At 37.9% G+C, this 25,833-nt stretch overlaps 1 protein-coding gene across 1 annotated transcript in view; it reads right to left on the bottom strand.

Annotated features, from left to right (window-relative positions):
- Positions 1–22,633, bottom strand: part of wdr19 (WD repeat domain 19) — a 93,370-nt gene extending 70,737 nt beyond the window's left edge. The window contains exons 1-8 of the mRNA XM_039751306.1: positions 22,555–22,633; positions 21,873–21,964; positions 17,474–17,539; positions 17,141–17,266; positions 12,181–12,296; positions 11,264–11,379; positions 10,988–11,068; positions 7,384–7,496 (exon numbers count right to left, since the gene is read on the bottom strand). Of these exons, the coding sequence (XP_039607240.1) occupies positions 7,384–7,496; positions 10,988–11,068; positions 11,264–11,379; positions 12,181–12,296; positions 17,141–17,266; positions 17,474–17,539; positions 21,873–21,964; positions 22,555–22,560 (716 nt within the window). The 5' untranslated portion in view covers positions 22,561–22,633. The remainder of the gene's footprint in view (positions 1–7,383; positions 7,497–10,987; positions 11,069–11,263; positions 11,380–12,180; positions 12,297–17,140; positions 17,267–17,473; positions 17,540–21,872; positions 21,965–22,554) is intronic.
- Between the last annotated feature and the right edge of the window lie 3,200 nt (positions 22,634–25,833).

Below are 25,833 nucleotides of genomic sequence, written 5' to 3'. Positions count from 1 at the left end.
AAACTGAAAGTTAGGTAGAGCCATGCCACCTTCTGCCTTAGGTCTTTGTAGGGTCACTCTTTGGATACGTGGATGTTCTATGTTCTAAATAAATGAAGTTATAGTTGAATCTAATTGCTTAAAAAATTATTTATTTATGTATATTGGAATGTTTTGAAATAAAAAGAGAAGCCTAGGAAGGATATTCATCTTAACAACATTAATTCTTCCAGCTAGAGTGAGATGAAGGTTTGACCATCTATGCAAGCCTTGTTTAATTTTTTCCATACAGACGGAGAAATTTTTAATGATAAAGAGCTTTATGTTTACTTGTGATATTTACCCCTAGGTACTTAAACTGAACTGCAATTATAAAAGGGAAGGAGTCCAATTGAATATTGTATGCTTGAGAATTCACTGGAAAGAGCACACTTTTATTTAAATTAATTCTGAGACCAGAATCTTTTGAAATTCTGTAAGTGCTGTTAGGACTGCAGGCACATTATTTTGTGGATCTGATGTATACAGTACCATATCATCTGCATATAGAGAAATTTTATGTTCAAGTCCTTCTCTGATAATCCCCTTTATCTGATAAGCATTTCAACAGTGAACTGCCAGTGGTTCAATGGTGATTGCAAAAAGTAGTGGTGACAAGGGGCATCCTTGTCTGGTACCACATTCTAGTTTAAAATAGTCTGAATTAATGTTGTTAATACAAACTGAAACTTCTTGATTGGTATACAGTAGTTTGATCCATGCGTAAATATTCAGGCCAAACCCAAATTTCTCTAATGTAGTGAAAAGGTAGTTCCATTCAATCATATCAAATGCTTTTTCTGTATGCAACGATAATATCATCTCTGGGGTGTTTGACTTTGCAGGTGAATATATTACATTTAAACAGGCATCAAAGATTGGAAGCTAAGTGTCGGCCTTTAATAAATCCAGTTTGATCTTGTGATATTACTGAAGGCAACACTTTCTCCATTCTTCTAGCTAGGACTAGAGTATCTTAACACCATTATTTAGAAGTGAAACTGGTCTGTATGATGCACATTGTACAGTAATCCCTCGCTATATCGCGCTTCGACTTTCACGGCTTCACTCTATCGCGGATTTTAAATGTAAGCACATCTAAATATATATCACGGATTTTTCGCTGGTTCGCCGCTTTCTGCGGACAATGGGTCTTTTAATTTAGGTTACATGCTTCCTCAGTTTGATTGCCCAGTTGATTTCATACAAGGGACGCTATTGGCGGATGGCTTAGAAGCTACCCAATCAGAGCATGTATTACATATTAACTAAAACTCCTCAATGCTAAAAGATATGCTTCCCGTGTGGCGCTTGTTTTGTTTGCTTCTCTCTGTCTCCTTCACTCTCTCTGCCTGATGGAGGGGGTGTGAGCAGAGGGGGCTGTTTACACAGTGGCTGTTTGCCTAGAAGATAGGACGCTCCTCTACAAAATGCCGCTTTATCGCGGTGCTTCTGTATACTTAAAAGTATGTATTGATTTTTTGTTTGCTTTTCTTAGCGAGCGCTCTCTCTGACATTATCTGCTCTTCACGATGCTCCTTTGAAGATAAGATATGTTTGCATTCTTTTAATTGTGAGAAAGAACTGCCATCTTTGTCTTGTAATGAAGCACAGTTTAAACGTTTGACTAAAGGGTGTTATTTCATGTCTAGAGGGCTCTAATAATGTTAACAGTGTGGGAGAGTTTATAAGGGCTTAAAATATATAAAAATAACCATACAAACATATGGTTTCTACTTCGCGGAAATTCATTTATCGCGGCAGAGTCTGGAACGGATTAACCGCGATAAACGAGGGTTGACTGTAATAAGTTCTTATTTTGTTTAGGAAAGACAGTGATTAATGCTTGGCGAAACGTTTGAGGTAGAATTTGATTGTCTCTAGTTTCTGTAAGTGTTGCTAATAAGAGGGAGTGGAGAATTTCTTATAAAATTCGACAGGGTAGCCATCAGGGTCTGCTGCTTTCCCACTCTGAAGTGACTTTATAGCATCTAGTATTTCTGATAGTGCCAGAGGTTTATCCAATTCCTTTGCACTAACAGTATCTATTTGTGGTATCTGTAATGCATCCAGAAATGCATAAGATTGTGTGTTGTCTTCTTTAAGCTCAATAGAATATAAGGATTTATAGTAGACCCTAAATGTGTGCATTATATTTTTATGGTCAATGATTTTATCTCCATTCGTGTTGGGGATCCCTGGGATTGCATTGCAAACTTCTTGCTTGTGAATTTGTTGAGCTAAGAGCTTATTAGCTTTCTATCCATGTTCATAGTAATAATGTCTTGATTTAAAAATTAGTTGTTCAGTTTCTTTGGTTGTTAAGAGGTTGAGCTCTGAATGCAGAGCCTGCCTTTTCCTATGAAGAGCCTCACTTGGACACCTGGCATGTTCTTGATCTATTCTAGTAATTTTGCTGGTTAACTCTGATACCTTCTTGGTTTCTAACTTACTTCTGTAGGAAAGATATGAAATAATCTGTCATTTTAAGAAGGCCTTTGGAGTTTCCCTGAGTATTCCTGCAGAGACCTCTGCAGGATGTATTTGTCTCTAGCAAGAAACGGATTTGTTTGGATATAAATTCTGTACAGTTCTCGTCTGCTAAGAGAAGTTGGATAAGACACCATCTGCGAGATGAGTAAATAGGGCATAACGATTTTAGCTCCAAGATCAGAGGGGCATGGTCGGAAATAACAATAGCGTCATACTTGCAAGATTTAATTGTCAGCAAGAAATTATTATCTATAAAGAAATAATCAATTCTTGAGTAGCAATGATGCACTAGTGAGTAGAAGGAATATGTTCTTGAGTTTGGGTTTAGAAACCTCCAGGGGTCTGATAAGTTGTGGTCAGTTAAAAACTGTGTAATTGTCTTTGCAGTGTTAGATATCTTCACTCCTGTGACAGAAGACCTATCTAAGAGTGAATTTAAAACACAATTAAAGTCCCCAGCCACTATAATTTTATGAATGTTCACATTGGGAATGGATGCAAATCCATTTTGCATTAATTCCTTATCATCAACATTGGGTGCATAAACATTTATCAAAATCATCCAACCATCCATTATCCAACCCGCTATATCCTAACACAGGGTCACGGGGGTCTGCTAGAGCCAATCCCAATCAACACAGGGCGCAAGGCAGGAATAAATCCCCGGGCAGGGCGCCAGCCCACCGCAGTTATCAAAATCACTTTACAGTTAAATAAATTGCCCATGACAATCACATCACATTTCCCTTCAGGATCAGATACTACATCGGATGCTACGAATGAGACTGTTCTATGTATGAGAATTCCCACACCTCTAGTTTTCTTTGTGAAGCTGGAATGGAACATTTGGCCAGTCCAGTCTTTTTGCAGCCGGAACTGATCCTTGCTTAGTAAGTGGGTCTCCTGCAAAAATACTATTCTGGCGTTTAGACCTGTTAGGTGAGAGAATACTTTCTTTCTCTTTAATTCGTGATTCAGGCCTTTAACATTCCAGCTCACAAAGTTAACTGTCCCATCATGGAGACACTGATTCTGAATTTTTGATGTAATTTTATAGTCATAGTATAGTTCTATAGTCTGGAAGTGAGACAGCTTTAACCTTAATTTCCAATTTTCCCACAAGTTATTCCAATGCAGCCTATTGTTACGTTGGTAATTATAATTATAAGGATTAAAAGGATAGATTAGATATGGCTTGCTCTCTTTCTCTCCCTACCTTATCCCCCCCCCCCCCCCATTTTGCCTCCCCACTTCAGTAAGTCCTAGTCCTCTGACATACCTAGAGACAGAGCACGTCCAAAACAAAACAAGCCCCACAGCAGCGGCATTTGAGGATTAAAAAGTAGAGATATCTATTACCGATAAAGTCTAAATACTATAAGCATAAAATATAATCTTCAACAGTCTTGAAATATTAAGATAGTAAACTCTTTATTTTAGATGCATCCACTACCCAAGATTCTGCACAGAGTTTCAAACCAAGGACAACTATGTATATTTGAAGAGTATGACATACTGTGTAATGATTACCACACTTAGTCCACTACATGTACTAATGTAAAAAATGTTATCATTCAATTCAATGTTGCTTGATTTGCATTTTGAAAGTCTGACACTGCAGATAGTGATCTGTAATAACCTCTTGACCTTAAGATAGTGTAATGAGGTGCAACTGATGCAGCAAAAGCAACATATTGCATTATCTGCATGAAATTAAGGGAATGCCTTTGACACAGGTGGGCTCTCCAGGCTGACATCAAGGTAGATTTAAAACTGAAATTCTGACAGAGATATGCAATTTATGAGATTGGTAATGGAGGGATCTATGAAAATTCAACTTCACTAAGTGAATGAAATGGACTTTGATGTTGATTGTAGCTTCCTATCTTGGAACTCACCACCAAGAATGGGATCATTGTAAAAACATCAAGCATTTATTGGCTAATTATTTTGTCATTTTCTTTAATCTATCCTGTATTACATTTTTCTTATGTTGCTTAAAACGGTATATTAATTTGTTTCTACTCAAGATTTACAAAGGAACATGTTGATATTCCGCATTAGTAGCTTTTAAGATATTTACCACCACTTTGCAATGTTAAACTGTATTTCTATTTTAGCAAGATACATTTTTACTGTTTCTGAGTTAACTGTTTTAATGCCTATATTTCTTATAGTTATATGCATAGCTTTGGTTAATGACAAGCAAAAAGACATAAAAGAAAAAAAGAAATATTATCAGTATGGTCCATAAAATAGTATACATCACTTACCCAGAATAACCCAGCACCAACATAGTTAACTATTTCTTTTAAAAACATTTGGTATGTTTTTGAAAGGAAATACATTATTAAGCTGCATTGCTCCTTTCATTTACAGTATGGCATCCGGCCGGGACGCCGAGGAGGACCGGAGGAGGGCTTGTACCTCCTCCAGACCACGAGGGGGTGACCGCCCTGGTTATGTTGGGGGCCACAGGTAGAGGGCTTGGAAGCTGGCACTTCCGCCACACTGGGGCGTGTCTGCGGAGGTATGCCGGGAAGCAGCTGGAGCCCATCCGGGATCCTATATAAGGGGCCACCTCCCTTTATTCAGTAGCAGAAGTCGGGTGGAAGAGAGATGGAGCTGGAGAGAGGACTGGAGGCGGCCATGAGAAAGGCTAAAAGACTGTGTGCCCTGGACATTGGGGGAGCGGTGCTGGAGGCACTGGGAAGTGCACTAACTGTAAATATTATAAATAAACGTGTGTGTTGGGTGAAACAACGATGTCCGTCTGTCTGTGTCCAGGTTCAAGTTCACAACAGACATACTCAAATTACTGTTTTTTGTCTAGGTCAGGGGTACTCAAAGTTTTTGAATGCCAGTCCACATTCAGTTTGTCACCAACCATCGGGGTCTGCTATAGCCAGGTTTACCGTGTAGGACTGTAGGTGTAGGTCTGTAGGAGGCTAGTAATAGATTCAACGCAAATGATAAAATTTTTACAGAAGACCAAGACATGCACAAAACATGGAAAACAATTCAAAAAAGTCACATGACTACTTGCAATTAATACCGATAATGTCTAAATACTATAACAAAAACACAGGCTTCAGTTTTCTGAAATCCTTAAAACGTTCATCAAACTCAGACCTTCAAATGATGTAGAAATGTGGAAATCAACTGAAAACATGCCTGTTGATCAGCTGTCATGCAGCTCTTCAGGTTTGGGAAATGCAGCATCTTGCCACCTACCAAGTCATTGATGAAAATGCTCAGTTTTGTTTCAAAGGCACAACATTTTTCTTGCAATTCGACAACAGTTTTGTCTGCACCCTGAAGTGACAAATTCAGTGCATTTATATGTCCCATAATATCAACAAGAAATGCCAGCAGTGCGACCTTGTCACTGTCTTGAATAAATGTTAAAAATTCTGCAGCTTTCTCTGTATTCATGGACTGCAGGAAGTCAGCTACATCTTCACGGAGATTCCAGAACCTTTGCAACACACGGCCCTTGCTTAACCATCTGACGTCATTGTAAAGCAGCAAGTCTCCAAATTCTGCAGACATCTCTTCAAGAAAAGAACGAAACAGACGATGCTGCAGAGACGAATTACATCGAAAAAAATTCACTAATTTCACAAGAGTAGACATCACTTCCGCCAGTTCGTCACAAAGTTTTGAACAGAGGGCCGACTGATGAATGATGCAGTGATAAGCAACAAGGTTGGGAAGAAGGGCCTTCATACGAGTGACAAGTCCTCTGTCTTTACCAGTCATTGCTGGTGCCCCGTCTGTTGTAAGGGAAACAAATCCAGCTGCGTGCATAAATTGCGATAATGCTGAAAACACGTCCTCACCGCGGATCTGTTTTGCTAGCGGTAGTAATGTCAGAAACTCTTCAACAAAATTATGGCCATCAAAAAATCTTGTAAACACACAGAGTTGAGACATGTCAGTTTTATCAGTGGATTCATCGCACGCAAGAGCAAACAACTCAGCCTGCTTAAGATCTGATATTAACTGACCACCGACATTGTCAGAAAGGTCATCTGCACGACGACTAACAGTACTGTCTGATAATGGTATCTGCTGAATCAGTTCAACACACTTTTTGTCGCTTAACAGAACCGAAGAAGCAGACATCATACATTCTTTAACAACCTCTGCATCAGTAAATGCTTTCTTATGTCTGCCAAGAACCCAAACAATGCGTAGCGAAGCTTCTGTAACATTTGATTGTGTGGTGGTCGCTTTCGTCATCAGCGATGAACTCAATACCAACGACAACTTAAGGGCGTAAATCTTATGCGAATGGAGCTATGACTTTGGTGGATAATTCGCATTGTAGTACTCGCCGTGTTTCTTCTCAAAATGTCGTTTTACATTGCCGCTTTTAATCACGCTTACCGTTTCCTGGCAATTTTATAGACCAAACAGCTTGTAAAAAAGACCAAAAAAAATTTCAGTAGACCAAACACAAATTTTATATGCCAAACAGCTTTCAGTTATTTGGCATAAAAAATGCCATTTGGCAACCCTGCTACAGAGTAAATAATAAAACAACAATAATTTTGGTGCTTTTATATTTGGACTTTTGACTTAAACGGAAGACAGTCGCAGTCCGCCAAAAACATCTTGGTGGTCCGGATTGTGGACCGCAGTCCGCCGTTTGAGTACCCCTAGTCTAGATCTTTAAAAAGGAATGGCATACACACAATAATGACTTTGGTCATTACTGCACATAACACTATCAGCACAAACTCTCTAAATCTAATAATGCTCACCATTTTCTGTTCTGTAAAATACTGGATTACTTCAATGCTATATGAATTATACTCTGAGAAAAAAAAAGTCACTATCATGCATTACTTTCAGGTAAAAGCTTACCATTTGTAGGACATTATATTGCCATAACGCTGTTGAAATGCCAGTTCGATTGGGTTATCAGGGTCATTCAGATTCAAGAGAAACAAGGTCTTCTTTCCAACTACAACACTGACCTATGAAATAAATTATAGAAAACTGTATCATTCCATCAAGATAGGTATTATCATTAGGATCAGAATTTTGCGATTTATTGCTGGATAAAGGGCATTGATAGATAAATACGTGTCCGATTTGTGTACTTTCTCTCTGTATTAATGGTACAATCAATTTCATTCTACTGAGCTTATATAATTAACTAGGAAACCATTTTTATCTATGGGGTTATGAGGCTTATTAAAGACAAAAACACTAGAATGCTGTTTTTGTTTAGCATTGCTTACAATGAAGCTTCAGACAACAGTATAAATTACTACAATTAAAATATACATGATTATTTTAAGACTTTAAATAAAATGTAAAAAGGTAGAAAAAGGCATACAAATAACACAGCAAATTAGAAAAAAACTTTGTGATATACAATGTGAGGAGCTTTTTTAATAGAAAGAAAGACCATGCTATAAGGCAATATTTTATATAAACTCAATCTGCCGTGTGTCACAGCTTTGCCAATAAAGTAATGATCATGCAGCACAAAGTCTTTACCAAATACAAAAGCATAGTCACCAAATTGACACACAGGTTCAACATATTTTGCTGTTGTTTCCTATGTAATTTTAGTAGGGCTCTGAAGCAAAATTTGGATAGCCCACAGACAGTTTAACAAACACGTTAAAGGAAGTTGGAGGTACCTAATATTGTCCATTATATGTTAGAACTTTGCCTCATTTATCACAGCTCCTTTCCATCCGAATCTAAAAACAGCGAAAACTTTAACCTTTAATCTTTTAAACTGTGCTACATTGGCTGATTTTGATTGCCTTTTAGCAGATCTGCCAGTTGCATTTCTGGCACTCAGGACTGACATTACAAAAATAAATGCATTACAATCAGATTTTACAGTATAAGGTAATGCTTTTTATCCTTCTTCAGAGCAATGGAATTTTTCACTGGGGTTTCATTGAATAGTATAGTTAATTTGTCAACCAGCATTTGTCCTGCATTCTAAATTCTGACCATCCATTTCTGCCCACAAGGAGAGTGTAAGATCCCATGCCCACAAATCCTAAGCTATATTCCTGTCACAACTGTACACTTCTACTTAGAAGTAAAATGCTATAATGTACATCTACTCAGCTTGCACCAGCTTTAACGTTTTCATCTACCATCAAACATCCTTACTCTTAACATTGCCATTACTCTTAATTTTTTTTCTATTTGCCGTAATTTATTGACAAAAAACAAACAATAGACTTAAACACTATATTTGATGAGAAATTAATTTATTACATCCTACTTCAGATTATTTAGAATAAGCATCAGATAATTTGATGATGAAGATAACTAGTAAATTCAATTTGTGCCAGATAAACAAAAAAAGAACTGTGCTGGATGAAAGTAGGGGTGTAAATGCAGCATAAATTTACTGTATAATGATATTCAACTCTGACATTATTCACAGTAAATTGAGGAAAAAGTATGGGTTTTGTAGCATGGAAAAGCAGCATTGGGCTTGTTACAAGATTCTATCAGGAAAACATAATTGAAATGCAAACCAGTAGCAATAGGAGTAATAATGAATAAACTGGGTGAGTGCAAAGCAGAAATTGCCATAACAGCCGCAAGCATTTCCTCTCAGAATATGAAAGGCATGAGGCAGTGCTGCCCATTGTCACTATTATTTTTTGCATCATCACTACAACCACTGGCCATTTCCTCCAGTGGCTCTGATCAAATAAATCACTATCATTATACACTGATGATAATCTCTTTATAGGGAATTCCCCTACAGTCTTTCACCACATTTTAAACCTATTTTAAGCCAACTCCACTTCCCTTACATAGTCAATGTCCAGTGGCTGATCTTCATTATCTCAATCCTAAATCAATTTTAATTACTTAAAAATTGAAATGGCCTGTCCCTCTGTTCTATAGCCAAATTTAAATATTACTTCATTCTCAACTAATTCTACTAAATGTGCTTTGTCACTTTATACTTGCTTTACCATTATTAAAATTATTATTGTTCCCTTCTCCCCACAAGAATTACTTTACCTTAATGGAATAAGGTGAAATAAATACTTTCATCCACTTTATATAGAATGAAAAAAGGCCTAGACTTAAGTGCCCCAATTAATCACCCCAGGGACACAGCAGAGTTCCTCTTACAGACGTTTGTTGTCAGAACAATACATTTGAGGTTTTCTCCCCCAATATCCCTGCCTGGCTCTCATTCGAGGGCTCTCTTTTTGTCCCCTACAATTTAGCTTATACATTATATCAAATTAAAATCTGCAAAACTTTATTTTGGCCCAGTTTTTCTTATGCAAGGTATACTGAAGTTGGTAAGGAGCTGAGCCACTTAAATAAACAGAATGCTGTGCTGGACCAAACCTTTATAATAATTAATTTTACGTAATGCAAGTCTACTATTTATATGTGCTTATATGGAGATTTTAAAGTTCATGTACATTATTGGTAGAATCAAATGTATTTTTGTACTGTACTGTATCTTTATTGATTTAGCAAAACAAACATGTTTTCAGGTATTCGTTTCATACTTAATGACAGACCATTAGCCAGTTTAAATTGCAAATGTACAACAGCGTAATCAACTAAAATGAAAATAAGTTAACGAAAAAAGAGTTACAATGATTCTCAGTATCCTACTTAGCATTATGTTTACCCCCAGAAACACCAAGCCAAAAATATATACATTTTTTTCAACAATAACATGGTATTATTTGTGACAGAAACACACAAAATACCCAAACACCAACATAAATACAACAAGAAAGGTATATCTAGTGTCCACTGAAGTACTGATGCAGATTTAGCACACATACTTTGTGTGACATATTTTGAAACATTCACCAACACACAGCCCAATGTTGCAATAGTGACAGCAGAAGTGCGTTTCTTTACTATCTTACTCTCTCACAGTTTTGGTAATCAATAAAAACAGAAAAGAATGCAATATGAAATAGCATGTTTCAAATATCTGCAACTGTGGTGCCTTTCATCTCTTTTAAAACCACATGCTAACATGACCCCTGATCCCACCAGAAGAAGAATTTTCACAAGTAGGATAGTGAACTATGTTCAACCAGGATGAAACAAAGTCCTGTAAGACCTTATTACAGTATCTGTAACTATTTTCAGTGTTACCTTACTGGTGCTGGAATGCACTGGAGACTGCTAAGCAGCATATACATTTTCTGTCATGGAATAACAGCCATAAAAAACATAACAAAACAAAAACAAACATCAGCAAGAGTCAAGAGATGAGACCACACCTTCTTAAAGATCTTATTGAGTGTTTAACATATCAGAGTTATAGAATGTGGTGTTAAACAAGATGTGAAAGTAACTTAATATCATATATTACATATCTTATGTGTGCCTCAGTGTAACACATCTAACCTTATTCAGAAAATAAATTAGCAAAAAGTAAATATAGTGTGAGTTATACAGAGTGTCCTAACTACACGAAACTGTTAAAACTTACAGTACTTTCTCCTGAAGTGGCCCTTTCATCCGTCTTCATCAGTGAAAACTGGATTTCACTGGGTTCTGCCCGAACTGTAGCCTAAGAGAAAAGAAACACAGTGCTATGGGAGACATAATAAGATAACTTCCTATATGATCAGAGTTTTTTCTTTCTGAGCAAAAATGTCTGTTTACTAAAAAAAATAACAGTAGTAGAATTCAATAGGAATGATCACATTTTTGCCTTTCTTATTCTTTCAATAAATACTGTGAGAATAGCAAAATGTCAGCTGACCTGTCTAACTGTGTCTCCTTCATGATTGCTCACAGTAATCATCTTATCTTCACTCCCGAGGGCAAGTAAATTTTGAGAACTCCAGCAGCCGCAAGTAATCTTCTTTGTGTGCTTTCCTAGAAAATTTAATTATTGCAGTAAATTTCTACAAACCAATTTTTGGTCTAAAAAATACCAAAGGGACCAAACATCTTCAAAATCAGTTTGCTATATTATAAAAATTACACAGGAGGTCATTGCTGATGTACAAAAAAAGAAAACAAAAAAAAAGAGTACTTAAGTAGCAAACAAAACAGACAAGGAAACTAAACCTTACAAATTCACTGAAACTGCCTGTTTGCTAAAGGTTTTGCTTTTGACTGTCAAAGAGGGTGGCTCACCCACTTTCCCATCTTAAATTCAGTACTTCTAAATTCCCTTTCGCAACTCCCCACACCATTTTAAATTTAAACTGTAGACTAAGCATAGGAAAGAAACTACCATCTAAACTCATCTTAAAATTGCTTTGAAGCTACCAGATCTCTAAAAATATTTTTTATGGTTAAAATTGAGCCAATAAAGTCTACAGCCTTGATCCACATTTAAAAGGCCAGGAAAAAATGACAGTCTTGGGACTATCCACTGTTATTTGTCAGTTTTGACAAAAAAACAAACAAAACAGCTTTGAAAATTCTCACAAATTAGAAAATCTATCAATATATACAATTAAGGACATTTACTTCGGTTTTGTACTGTACAAGCATAATGTAAGAACATGTGCTACAGAATATCATATAACATCTCAAAAAAAATAATAGTGCGTACAAGCCTTACTTAAAGAGCATATGTAAATTTTCTTTCATCTTGAAAGGCATCATGCTGTCAAGATTAATTAAGAGAGATGTTAAAATAGGAAACAAAGTATAAAAGTATATTACCTAAAACTGGAATCTTGCGTGAAGTCTGCTGATTATAAATCAGAAGGTTCCCCTTAGAAGTGCCGACAGCTAGCAAACTTCCAACTTTTGACCACAGAAGAAAAGACATCTGATCTCTGCAATATATTTTTAAATACAATGAAATTCATTTGACGTCATATATTATTATCTTATAAAAATAATACACATAATATTGTACATATCCATGGCCATCTTTACAACAGAAGCATGCTCAGAGATTTAATTTATGTTTAAATGCTATATAATGGATTATTAAAAAAAAGTAAAATAAGGCATTTTTTGCCAATTTTAGATCTAATTAAAATTTTAAAAAATCTACTAATTGGTGTCCTGAAAATAACCATTTAAGCCCTTTAACCATTTTGGCAGCATATTCATGTTTGGTTAACTTTAACACGGTATAAAAAACAAACCAAATTCAAGTCAAGGTTATGGGATGTTGGTGCCTATCCTGGCAATACTAGGCACAAGGCAAGAACCACTGATGAATGTGGTTGGATGCATTTAAGGGCCCACTCACATATGTTTCCACACTTACAAAGGGCCATATTGGTTTGTCAATCAACCTGTGCATCTTTGATAGTGCAGTCGGACTCAGGGAGATCATTTAAACTCCACACATAATGACAAAGATTGGGCATAGGAATTTGACGGCCAGACATGCTGTAGCTGTAAAGCAGCATCACTGTAGCTCCCTGCTTAACTTTTTCAATTAAACTTAACTCAAGTCAATCATTATTTTACTGAGACCGAGTAAATGGGACATTAATCCATATTTTTTGTATTCTTCTCGAACAGAATTCATGCAGATTCTTCCATGGCAAATTTTGCAATTTTATAAAGAACTAGTAATACAACACCATATCTAAATAAGATGTGGCATGTCCATGACTTTATTCAAAAGATGGAACCCTTAATATCATACTTATACTTATTATAAAAAACAGGCAAATGACTAATGCAAACATGTCATAAAAAACAGTTACCGACTACAGGAAATGCAAAAATACATTAGTCAATTTCATTTAATTTATTGCTGTTTAGCATTCTTTACTGTAATGTATATATCCACCTTAATAAAATGAAGAGTGTCTGTGTGTCTGTCCAGCTGCCATGTCTTTGACATTCCAACAGATGGTGCTTCAGAAACATCTGTAGTAATAACAAGTCCAATACCAAATGGCATATAACAGAGACAAATGCATTGCATTTGTCATTCCAACAGATGGCACATCACAAACATTTGTAGTAATAAAATGCATTGCAATTGCCATTCTGACACATGGTGCATCACAAATACTTACACTGCTTATGGCACATGACAAACATTTGTAGTTAATGCATTTTATCACTACAAATGTTTAAGATGTACAATTTGTTGGAAAGACAAATGGAGTGCATTTTATTACTGCATGCATTACAAAATATGATCCAATAGATGGTGCACTACAAACGTTAATGCTGAGGTCTATGGTGATTCAACCCATCTTAGACTGGCAGCACAGCTAGTAAATATACAGTATTTTAAACTTAAGGACATTATTGTATTTGCACTGCCATCCATATTTGTCCATAAACTCTTGCCTCCATGTTAAGTACCTTTAATAGGCACAAATTTAAAAATATCAAGAGCTGATCTTCTCATATACTGTAAACCGCTGGTAAACAATATAAACTCATAATTCAAATGGTGATATTTTAAATATTTAAACGGCCACTGTGATCATTGCAAATATTCTTCTCCATTTACTTTTAGCAATATTATACATGGCACAGTGGTTAACTATGCTGCCTCAGAGACAGGTTTGAATCCACACTTTGGTCAATTTTCTCATAAAGGCTGCATGTTCTCCCTGAGTCTGCATGAATGTTCTTCTGCAGAGTCTGGTTCTACGGCCACAACCCAAAGACATGCCTGTTAGGTTAATTAGAAATTTTACATTGGCCTGTGCCAGTGTGAATATGGGTGTGTAAATGAGTGGGCCATGTACACCCGATGCTTCCATGACAGGCTCTGCACCCCGATAACCCTGCATTTAATTATGGAGCTGTGAATACATATAACACCTCAAATACAGACTGAAGAAAGGAACCTAAAAAGGAATGAAAATAACACACAACAAAAAGAGTCCCAAAAGTAAGTCAGAAAAGCCTACACTATATTTTTCCCACAACAAGACCTCAAGAGAGAGACTTCAAAAAGCAACACAATGTGATCCAATCTAAAATGCTTCTGTTCAAATATCCTGAGACTTTGGCTCTTAAAATTCAGTATGCATATTCATGTTTTTTTCCTGTCCGTCTCTTGCGAGTTATAAACCTCAATCTCTCTTTCTGAACAGTATGAACATTATTTTTCCATCATCCCGGCATGAAAATGGTGACTGAATTTTTGAGCTTTGTTTAACTCTTACCATTCTGACATGCTGCCAAGCTGACTTTACTCTACTCTCTGTACACAGGATACATTTAAGCTCTTATTTAATTAATTTTGTTTTCCACTCTTTTAATTTGCCTTACAATGCAGATTACAGTTGTGTTCACTATGAAAAGTTCTATACAATATATAAAGCAAAAAACTATTAGACTGTATTCAACAAAGCAAAAAACCTCATTCATAGTACTCCTACCACACTGAATCACAGACTACAAAATGCAATCTTGTCTTCAGTACCTTGTACAAGAACTCAAATCATTTAAAATTTTTAAAATGTTGTGAGATTACAAATTTCACTTGCACATCTTGCACTAAACCGCATGCTCAATAAAAAAACAAAAATTAGTCATCTGCAGATAACCATCTTAGCGTTAGCCCGAGAATGATTACTCGGGCTCAGATTTCTATGTTAATATGGTCAAGCCCAAATCAGACTCAGGGTGAGGTGTACCGATTTCCCTTTACATCATTAAGCTTGAATAACTGATAGGTCAGTATTCTGCTGCCATCAAGTGGATGAAATAACATCATGCTGCCGTAAACAACAATGACTGTTTCTATGCATTCTGACATTTTACGGTAACTCATCAATATTCATGAGTGAGGCAGAGCCTCCAACAAGAAAAGCTGCAATGGCAGTGTAAGAACGATCCGAAACTGAACCATCACTCAAATCAAGCAATAATGATGATGATGTGAATTGGCCATCAGATGTTGACACAAACAGGGAAACTGACACTTGCTTGGTAGATTCTGACCTGCCAAATTTCAGCAGTGTCAGAGTTGGCTTAATGCTACTGCTGATAATCCTGCACCATTTTGTTTCCCATTTACAGGTAAACCCTTGATCATGATTATCTGAACTGTTTACCATTTATTGATGATAGCTTGATGGAGAAATTAACTGTTGAAATTAACCACTGTGTTGTGCAGTGTTGGAAAAGTCACAGTAAACCATTTGCTTGTTGTAGTCGCTGTCAGCCTGTCACTGTAGATGACATGTGGGTGCTTTTCAGTCTCCTGAAACTGCAGGGCCATGTGGGTAAATTAGTCCAGAGATGGCACAGGTCCACAAACCGGTTGTTGCTAACACGAGTTTTGGGTGAAGTTATGAGTGAGTGTAGTTTTTTACTCATGAAATATCCGCATTTCTTTGAAAATGATGATGCCAATTGCACAGCACTGACCTTGTATAAACTGTGGGATGTGTATCAGGTGATCGTCAAAAATATGCAGAAGGTGTTTATTCCCAATCATGACATAAGTATTGACAAGTCTCTTGGTTACAAGGGAAAACTGTTGTGGAGACAGTATAGCACATCCAAAAGGGCACCATTCAGTACCAAGTTCTACATGTTGTGTGAAGCAAACTCTGGGTACATCTGGAATATCTTACAAAAAGTATTTTGATGTCTGCTTCAACAGTGCCAATGTGTGCTGTTAACAGTTTTAAAATATATCACGTGTACTAAACCGGCTTACTAAAACATCATCTATACTAATAAAAGGAAAAGCCCTCATTGACTCACTCACTCACTCATCACTAATTCTCCAACTTCCCGTGTAGGTAGAAGGCTGAAATTTGGCAAGCTCATTCCTTACAGCTTACTTACAAAAGTTTGGCAGGTTTCATTTCGAAATTCTACGAGTAATGGTCATAACTGAAACCTATTTTTCTCCATATACTGTAATGGACGTTAGCTCGAGAGCTGCGTGTGACATCATCACGCCTCCCACGTAATCATGTGAACTGACTGTGACCACAGTACGTAGAAAAGAAGGAAGAGCTCCCAAAGAGCGCTGAAGAAAAACGCCAAATACTTTATTCACGAGATACAAGTTTAATGAGAAGACACGAGGTATGAACGAGACTTTGGATCACTTTGTAACGGAGTTAAAATTGCTGTAGCGAGAAACTTTTAAATGCCGGGTCTTAGCTAACATTAAATAAAGCCGTGGACATCGCAACATCACACAAGAGAGCAGCTCATGTGAACTAACTGAACGCAGATGCAGTGATCACTTCCATGCATCAAACCTGTTCAAAAAACGCATTACACAATTGACAAGGTAGGAAAAGAATATGCTCCGAGCTGAGCTCCACAGCTAACGCGGTCTTGCGGAAGCAACTTCGTCACGCTGCCACCAAATACTCACAGAAAAATCCACACGCTGTCTCTAGAGTTTCTTCACACTCAATGTATTCCTCGCATCCTCTTTATACCCTCTGATCTCCCATTTCAATTCAGATGCCTCCAATTTCCAGTAAGGCTCTGCTGTGCGATGACAAGTAATAAGTCTCAGGGACAGACCCTACAAAAGGATGCCATTGATTTCAGGCAAGATTGCTTTTGTCCTGGACAACTATACGTTTTAATCTCAAGAGTGAGCTCGTGCAGCTTCGTCAAATTACAACCGGTTATAGCTAACCACCTAACCACTAATCAATTCACAATCAATGACATTCTGTAAAAAAAAAGAAAAGTCGACTTCATCACTTACCTAATCCCACTCTCCAGTTGGCTGCTTTTGAGTGTATTGGCATCCCACAAGTAGATGGAACTAGATTTCTCAGCAATTACTGCAAGTACATCTCCATCTTTGTCCCAGTCCATGGCGACACAATTCCTAAAAATTAACCAAGAAATATTATTATATGGAGATAATACTTTTAAAAAAAGAAGGGTTAAACAGACAAGAATTGTCCATATTTTCCTGAAGATTAATGGACTATTTTAAGTTGTAAATTCTGCTTTACAGTTGTCTGAAAAAAGGTAACCTCATTTGTGACGGTGAAAGGTAGCTATAGAAAACCTCAAACAGATTAGCACATACCCTGGAAGATTAATTTCATCCTTCTTTTGTCCATGTCTGTCAAAGATCTTCACCACTTGGTCCGCTCTGTCAAAAGAAAGGGTCTCAAATGTGGATTATTTACATACAGCAAAAGCTGAGTCTTAAAAACAGCATTTAATTCATTACTGCTGCTAAAATGAAAATAAGAAGTTATAAAGAGAGTAGAATGATTCATTTTTATTAATCAAGAAAAAAGTGCAAGTTAAGCAAATATTTAAAATGTACAGAATTTGTAATTTCAAGCACAGTGATAATTTTCTTTAACAACTGTTATTAGTGTTCAAAGTATAGTTATCTGCAGCATTGCTGAACTATATATAACAAAGATAACAGATCTCACATTCACATTTTCCCTTTAGAAAAGCAAGCATGCATATAACAGCTTCCACAGTATATAATTCACAGTATATCAAATAAAAAGACTCGTGGAGCAACTAATCCAATTTACATTATCAAGCAGTCATTCAATGCTGACTGTAAAGCAAAATCAAGGAGTGGAGCACAGGCTTGAGATCTTTTGCAGCTCATCTATTTAGACCTAAGTATACTGTATGAGGTCTATTATAAACACATGAGACAAAAAAAACTTTCTGAAAAAGATTTTTTGTTGTTTTGTAGCTAAATACTTTACTATGTTTCTTTTAAAAAAACTTTCAAACAGCATTCTGAACAGCAGTTGAGTAAAATCTGCTAGAACACCGGATGCATGAAAAACACAGTATCTACTGTCATGCTCGATCCGCGGGTTTTCAAGTACCATTCAAGAGGTTTGAACTCATTTTTATCAGTTTTTATCATTGTGATAGACATCTGGCAGCTCAATCCGGCCAGGGCATCCCAGAATGGGAAGAGTGGAGAAGGGCAGCCTTTCCAGGACACTGCCTTCCCCAGGATGCTAGGTGGCAGCTACCCTGGACAGTAACTGTACCCCAGATTCCCTCAGGGCATCATGGGACATGGAGTTAATTTTCTCACCCTGTTGGGTACCGTGGGTGGCACCAGGAGGAGCTCATAAAGGACCTGGGGAATACTACTTTTCCTACAATCCGGGATGATTGAGGACTGATGAGGTGGTGAGCAAGCAGAGCCGGAGTTGGGAGGGTGTGTGACGGAGCTGCTGGGAGTGGAGGATTGTATAGTTGTGGTTATTGCTTATTTGTGAATTGTGGCAAGTGTGGTGCTTTGTGCACTTTATTTAAGAAAGTAATTAAAAATTATCTTGGTGCTTTTATACGTGTGTACTGGACATCTATCTGTTGGGTTTCACAGGGCAACAGCGCCCCCTAGCGTCCATATCATGTATACTCTACAGTGGAACTTTGGTTCACGAACGTCTCAGAACACGTACAAATCTGTTTACGACCAAAATGTTTGTCAAACTTTTGCATCTGTTCACGACCACAGACTCGGTATATGAACAAGCCAGTTTCCCTTTTGGTTTGTGTGCGCCGATGATTTCCGCAAGTGTTCAGTCTCTCCCTATGCATTCCCTGTGCATCGAGAGAGAGAGAGACACACACACACACAAACATGCACGAAAGAGAGAGAGACACACACACACAGACGCGTGCAAGAGACACAGACACACACACAGATTGGCGCGTGGGGAAACACGCATGCACACGATAGATAAACACACACACGCGCAACAGACAGACAAACACAAACAAATACGCGCGCATGAGAGAGAGAGACGGCTGGATGCATAAGGCTTGTTTTTAAAGAGACAGATACGAGCATTGTTTTAACCTTGTATTTAATGAAGACTTTTTTTCTATTGGATTTTAACATCCACTTCACTTCTGTTTACAACGATCGGTTCGTAGCGAGCATTGTTGCAATGTTACTTTTCTTGGTGGTTTATTAAATTACGGATTTTTTAAATGTTCATTTTTTTTTTCCAGTGCTTAAAAATTCTTAAAAAAAGTGTTTTTAACAAGCGGTTCGTACCGCTACAGTGCAAACTCTTGCAGTGTTAGTTTTCTCTGTTGTTCAAGGTTTTCTCAGTGTTATTCAGTGTTTTTACATTTAGTTTACTATTACACTGTGCATTCTATGGTATAATTAACTATATGTGTGCTTAAAAATCTTTAAAAAAAATATTTACATACAGTTCGTACAGTCTGGAACGGATTAATTGTATTTATATACAATCCTAAGGGGGAAATTACTTTGGTTCACAACCAAATCAGTTTACGACCAGAGTTTTTGAACAAATTATGGTCGTGAACCGAGGTTCCACTGTATATATCATAAATACTTCATAACTTTGTGCTCAGGACAATTCACTTAATTAATGATGTTAGATACAAGTAAAAATCTCACACTTCGGCAAGGATTTAGAATGCAATGATTATTATTTTGTATCTAAATAACGAAAGGTTAAACCTTAAGGGGCTCTAGAAAGCAAAGTGCAATGAAATCAATCAAGTGTTCCCCATATCCGATATAACAAGCAAAGCTGCAAAGTGTAAAGTATAAAAGTGAACCTATGTTCTGAACAATGACTATACTTTGTGAATAATATCTCACTAATTTATCAACATGCCCTAAAAGTGATTGATAGCATCTGAGATAGTTAACTATGTATCACAAATCACTGCTTCCAAACAATTTCATCCTTTCTACATTATTGCCCATTTAAATGTTTAGCTGGTGATATAGTAGGACATATGTTAACGCTGCTTTAGGACAAATTAAACAAGCTGAGTTCATATGCTAAACTGGTCATTTTCTCCTATTGTCTAAATGGGTTCTCTATCGATACCCCAGCTTCCTGTCACATTTTACAAAACTGTACCTCTAAATTCTCATGATATAAATTGTAATGGCTTAGTGTCCCATTCTGGACTGGGCCCTACCCTGCACATGAAGCGTAGACTCTGGCATCCCATACGACTTTATAATGGAATAAGTTGGATCAGAAAATGGATGGCTGAACCAATTGAAAAAATGTTTATACATTTTGAAAGAAACCTACAATGTTTTTAAAAACAAACCTTGTTAAGCTTAATATATGCATGATTTTTGCAGGTTTGCAATGCCACATGATTGAGCCATCTGAAGAAATACATCTCTCTATTATAAAAAAAAATCTTGGAAGGAATTGGAAGAACATGAGACATGATTTCCTCTGAGACATTTTAACGTCCCGCAAGACAAGGCAGTGAGACAAAAAGATAGCTGCTGTACAGGCTTTTAAATGTTCGAATCACTGCGCGACATGCAGATCGCTCAGCAAAGCAGCAGCAGCAGCAAACCAGCAGCAGCAAACCAGCAGCTGATCCGACTGCATCTCCTTAGCGTGCATTCAGCCTCCCTCTTCACAATACAAGCAGCATATACACGAAGTGTGCCCCCATTAGGGGTTGGTAGGTGGTGGGCAAGTGTAGCGAGCAGAGGTTAGTTATACAGGGGGTCCTTGGGTTACGACACAGTTCCGTTCCTACAACAGTGATGTAACCCGAATTTTGATGTAAGTCGAAACACACTCTAGCCTAAGTCACTTAACTACTGTATCTTAACACATTTGCAAAATCATAATCGAGAACATAAAAACACAAAATCTAAGCCTGAGAAAAAAGGACATAAATATACTGTACACTGTACTGTAGTAACAGAAAAAATGAGTGTAAAAAAATGCTTACCTTTATTCCTTCTCATGTCTCAATTTATTTAAGTTTTTATGGGAGTGAGTGTTGTAAACCCGAAACGTTGTATGTTGAAACGTTGTAACCCGAGGACCCCCTGTATTTAAACTTTCCAAAGAAAATGACAAAAAGTCTCTTTTATCACAATACTATTTGGATAATGGAATACAATATGAACTACACTGAATCTATTTTCTGAATAGACTTCAGTGCTGTATAGAGCAAAAGTCTGTAACAGAAGCATCGGATAACCCATCATGCACTCCCAGTGTGGTTATAGCCCATTGGCAGCCTTGGCCAGCTTAATGATCATGCCCCATTTTCTCAATCCTCTCACTTGGAGTTTCCTCAGATCAGCCTCCACTTCTTCCTTCCAGCACTTTCTTGGTCATCCAACACCTCTGCTGCCTTGCAAGTTACTATTTATAAGTTTCTTAAGGGTTCTATCATCATCCAACCTTCCCATGGATCCCAGTAATTGCAGTCTTCTGATTTTTACATCTGTTACTAGGTCTATGTTCTTATATAGCTCAGTGACTTCAGAAGAAGTCTTTATTCTCCATGTTAATACAATCTGCAGATTTTTTTAAATAGTTTTGAGGAAAACAAGACATCTTTGTGAAGTATGATCAAACCGAGCAATAAAAATAGCTTGCTGTCTTGAGCCTCATTGAACACACACATAAAAAGGCAAGAGGCAAACGTGAAAGGATGGAGACTTGACTTACCCAGCGACTGCAAGATAATTCCCCAAAGTTCTTTGCCACCTGTACAACAAAGCTGAGCCTTGCCAAGCCTTCTCTGAAAGGGAGAACACCCGCTGCATGGAAACAAGAACAATAAACCGTTAAAAACACCCAATAGAACGAGATTCGGCATCAGGAGTAGCACTTCAACTCAGCACCTCTTGAAAGAAGGTCACTCAGTGACTTAAAACAGCAGAGAAACATCTGGTTAAACACACTATTGGATTCACACCGAACCTCTCTGTAAATGAGGATACTTAGAGATCTATTAGGTAGCAGGAGGACAGCACCTTACACTGAGCGGATACTCGGACCCTGGGTGACAGCGTCTGGAATGAAATGCTTACAGGCTTCTAAAAACCTGATATTTTTGATATCATTAAAATTCGAAAATGATGTAGCTTACCAACAGTACATAGTTAGAAAACAACCGCTAATGCTCAAATCCTCAAGTTCGTCAACAACTAAATCTAAAACTACTTTTAAATAAACTGATAAATGTATTGCTACATTGTAAGTTACCACTGGCGACGCAGGTTTTGCTTTTTTCCTTCAAACAAATATTCATATATATTTGTATTTAACAATAAAAACACATTTTTGAGTAGCGTATTAGTCAAAGTGACGAGCTGCAAAGATAAGATGCAAAACAATATTAATTTACCTTCATATTTCAACTTCTTGTAATTGGAAGCGCTAACGTTTACATTGGCCTTGATACCCAAAATGCATCGCTTCTGAGCGTCCGCGTCACCCATAGCGACCTCTCGCCAACAGCCAATAACCAAACGGCAGAAAGTGCAAGACCGGTGCGAAGCTTCATGTTGCATTGTGGGAAATGTATTTTTTGCTTTTTTGTTCGGGAGAAACGGAGCTGCGGCAGAGGCACAAACAGGAGCCGGTACTTTGTTGTGTTTGGGTTCGTTCATGTTACCTTTGAGTGATAAGTTAAACTGTATTAAATATTTAACAGTGTAAATGCAGGGAGTCATTATAAAGGAGACATGTAATTGGGAGTTCTCAGCTTATTGCAAGTGGCATTCTGACAGATGGCGGTAGTGTTTGTTTTGCGATTGCCATTGTTCAGTCCGGTTCTAAGCAAAATTTGAATCATATCGTAAGCCTTCGCATTAAAAAAGTCGTTTTTATGTCTTTGAGATTACTTTGCTTAATTGCTTATAACAACGTTACTTGTGTTGTCTTTAGTTTTACGAAGATTATACAAATTAAACATCAGTACAGACCTGCAACATAAAGACACTAGTAACTCATTACTGTCCAGCAAATTACAATCAAGTGAATTTAACTAATTCCCCTAAGCCCAATATGAAACCGTATAGCAGACTTGAAGGCCCAGTTAAGATTGTGCATGTCATAGTGTGTAGGTAAGTGCTGTCATCTATCCATTTTCAAAAATGTTGTTAAGGGCTGAGGCCAATGCCTGGCCCAGTAGCATTTGGTGCAAGGCAGGAGCCATGATTGAGTGAGGAGCCAGTCCAGGACAGAGCATGATCCCAAACACACATATACTTGCTGATATGAGGTCAGTCAAAAAATAAAATAATACTGATGTATTTGGCTGTTTTGGAGGTATGTGGGAGTACCTGAAGACAAATTCATGCAGGCAGTGGGACACAATGTGAACCGCATGCAGACTGTGACCAGGTCAGGATTTGAGCACACGTTGTTAGTGCTCTAAGGCGGCAGTGCTCACCAGTGACAGTATGCTGCTATAATCAAACCATTCGTATTTTCTTCAGGGAGGTCCAGTGATGCAGTGGTTAGTGCTGTTCCTTGATTGGGTTTAAATCTTAAAAGTTTGTCTGCATGGAGTTTGTAATTGTCTCTGTGCCCACACTAGTTTTTTCTTCAAGTGCTCCAACAACATTTATTTCTATAGCACAGTGTCATTTACAGGATGTAGCTCAAAGAATAAGGACGAGTAAAGCAACAGATAAAAATAAGTCAATATTCACTTCCATGACATAAATAAACCCCTTTCTTAGGTACACCTTGCTAGTACTGGGTTGGACCACTCTTTTGCCTTCAGAACTGCCATAATTCTGTGTAGCATAGATTCATCAAGGTGCTGGAAAGATTCCTCAGGAATTTTGGTCCATATTGGATGTCGCAAGGTAGATAATGGATGGATGGATGACGTGATAGCATGGTTTGTTGGCTGCACATCCACGAAGCAAATCTCCCATTCTGTCACATCCCAGAGGCGCTCTATTTGACTGAGATCTGGTGACTGTGGAGTCTGTTTAAGTTCAGTGAACCCATTGTCATGTTTAAGAAACCATTATGAGATGATCTGAGCTTTGGGACATGGCACGTTATCCTGCTGGAAGTAGCCATCAGAAGATGGGTACGCTGTGGTTATAAAGGGATGGACATGGTCAGCAACAATACTCAGGAAGGCTTTGGCATTTAAACATTGTTGATTTGGTACTAAGGGACACAAAGTGTGCCAAGAAAATATCCCCCACACCATTACACCACCACCACCAGTCTGAACTGTTAATACACGTCACGATGAATCCATGTTTTCATGTTGTTGACACCAAATTCTTACCCTACCATTCAAATGTTGCAGCTGAAATTAAGACTCATTAGAACAGGCAACATTTTTTCCAATCTTCTATTGTATAATTTTGGTGAGCCCATGCGATTTGTAGTCTCAGTTACCTGTTCTTAGCTGACAGGAGTAGCACCCGGTGTGATCTCCTGCTACTGTAGCCCATCTGCTTCAAAGTTCCACGTGTTGTGTGTTCAGAGATGCTCTTCTGCATACCTCAGTTGTAACAAATGGTTATCTGAGTTACTCTTGCCTTTCTATCTGCTTGAACCAGTCTGGCCATTCTCCTCTGACCTCTGGCATCAACAAGGCATTTTCACCCTGAGAACTGCTGCTCACTGAATATTTTCCCTTTTTTGAACCATTCCCTGAAAACCCTAGAGATGGCTGTGTGTGAAAATCCCAGTAGATCAGCAGTTTTTGAAATAAGGGACGCCCCTTCTGTGTATGTTCCAGGGGAGCAAGCATGGGCTGCACAGTACAGGGTGGTCCAGATCTAATTATCCAGATCCAGATTGTCTGGATGACTCTGATTTATGTGGGGACGATTCCAGTTCGGCGCAAAGACAATTCTTCATGACGTCAGTTTGCGCACTTCTTGATGGTCCGGGATTTTTCGGGTGATTTTCTATGTAATAAACTTAAGTTATAGCATAATGAAAATTGCATAATTAGATCTGGACCACCTTATACTTTCCCCGGACCACTTGCTGGCAGCCCCCCTGGGTGATTGTGGTGCCTCAGATACCCGCAGGGCTCCATGGAAGATGGAGTTCACCACAGCCCTGTTGGGATCTGAGGTGTCCACCAGGAGGTGCTACAGGGGTGTCTGGGCCGTACTTCAGCCACACCCGGAGGTGCAATCAGAGGCAGGTGGTCAAGCAGCTGAAGCACTTCCGGGTGAACTATAAAAGGGGCCAGCAGCCACCACTCCAAGAGCCTGAGTCAGAAAGAGGAAGAAGAGGACAACACTTGCCGGGAGGAGTGGTGGTACAAAGAGTAGTGTGTGTTTTGCTTTAGTTGGTGCTTTTGGGATTGTATACTGCCTGTGGGACACGGGGAAGACGTGCCCCACAGTTGAAGACAAATAAAAGTTTATCTACTTTTATACGTGCCTCTGGTGTCATTCTGTGTCGGGTCGACACCTATGTAGCACCTTTGTTACAATGTGTACCAAATAAAGTGGATGGTGAGTGTGTATAATTAATAGAAAAGTAGAGTCCTTATATGTAGAAGACTATAATGATAAAATCAGATACCTGGGGAGGACAGAAAAAAAAATTAAAAATACAGGTGTGAGATGCTGGAGAAAAATAATAAGAACAACATTTGCAGGGAGTCACAAATATGGTGAAATTAGGGTGG

Source organism: Polypterus senegalus, chromosome 4 (assembly GCF_016835505.1).
Source record: "Polypterus senegalus isolate Bchr_013 chromosome 4, ASM1683550v1, whole genome shotgun sequence".
Classification (NCBI taxonomy): domain Eukaryota; kingdom Metazoa; phylum Chordata; class Cladistia; order Polypteriformes; family Polypteridae; genus Polypterus; species Polypterus senegalus.
The sequence above is the reverse complement of the archived record's forward strand: the minus strand, read 5'-3'. Positions and strand labels throughout refer to the sequence as shown.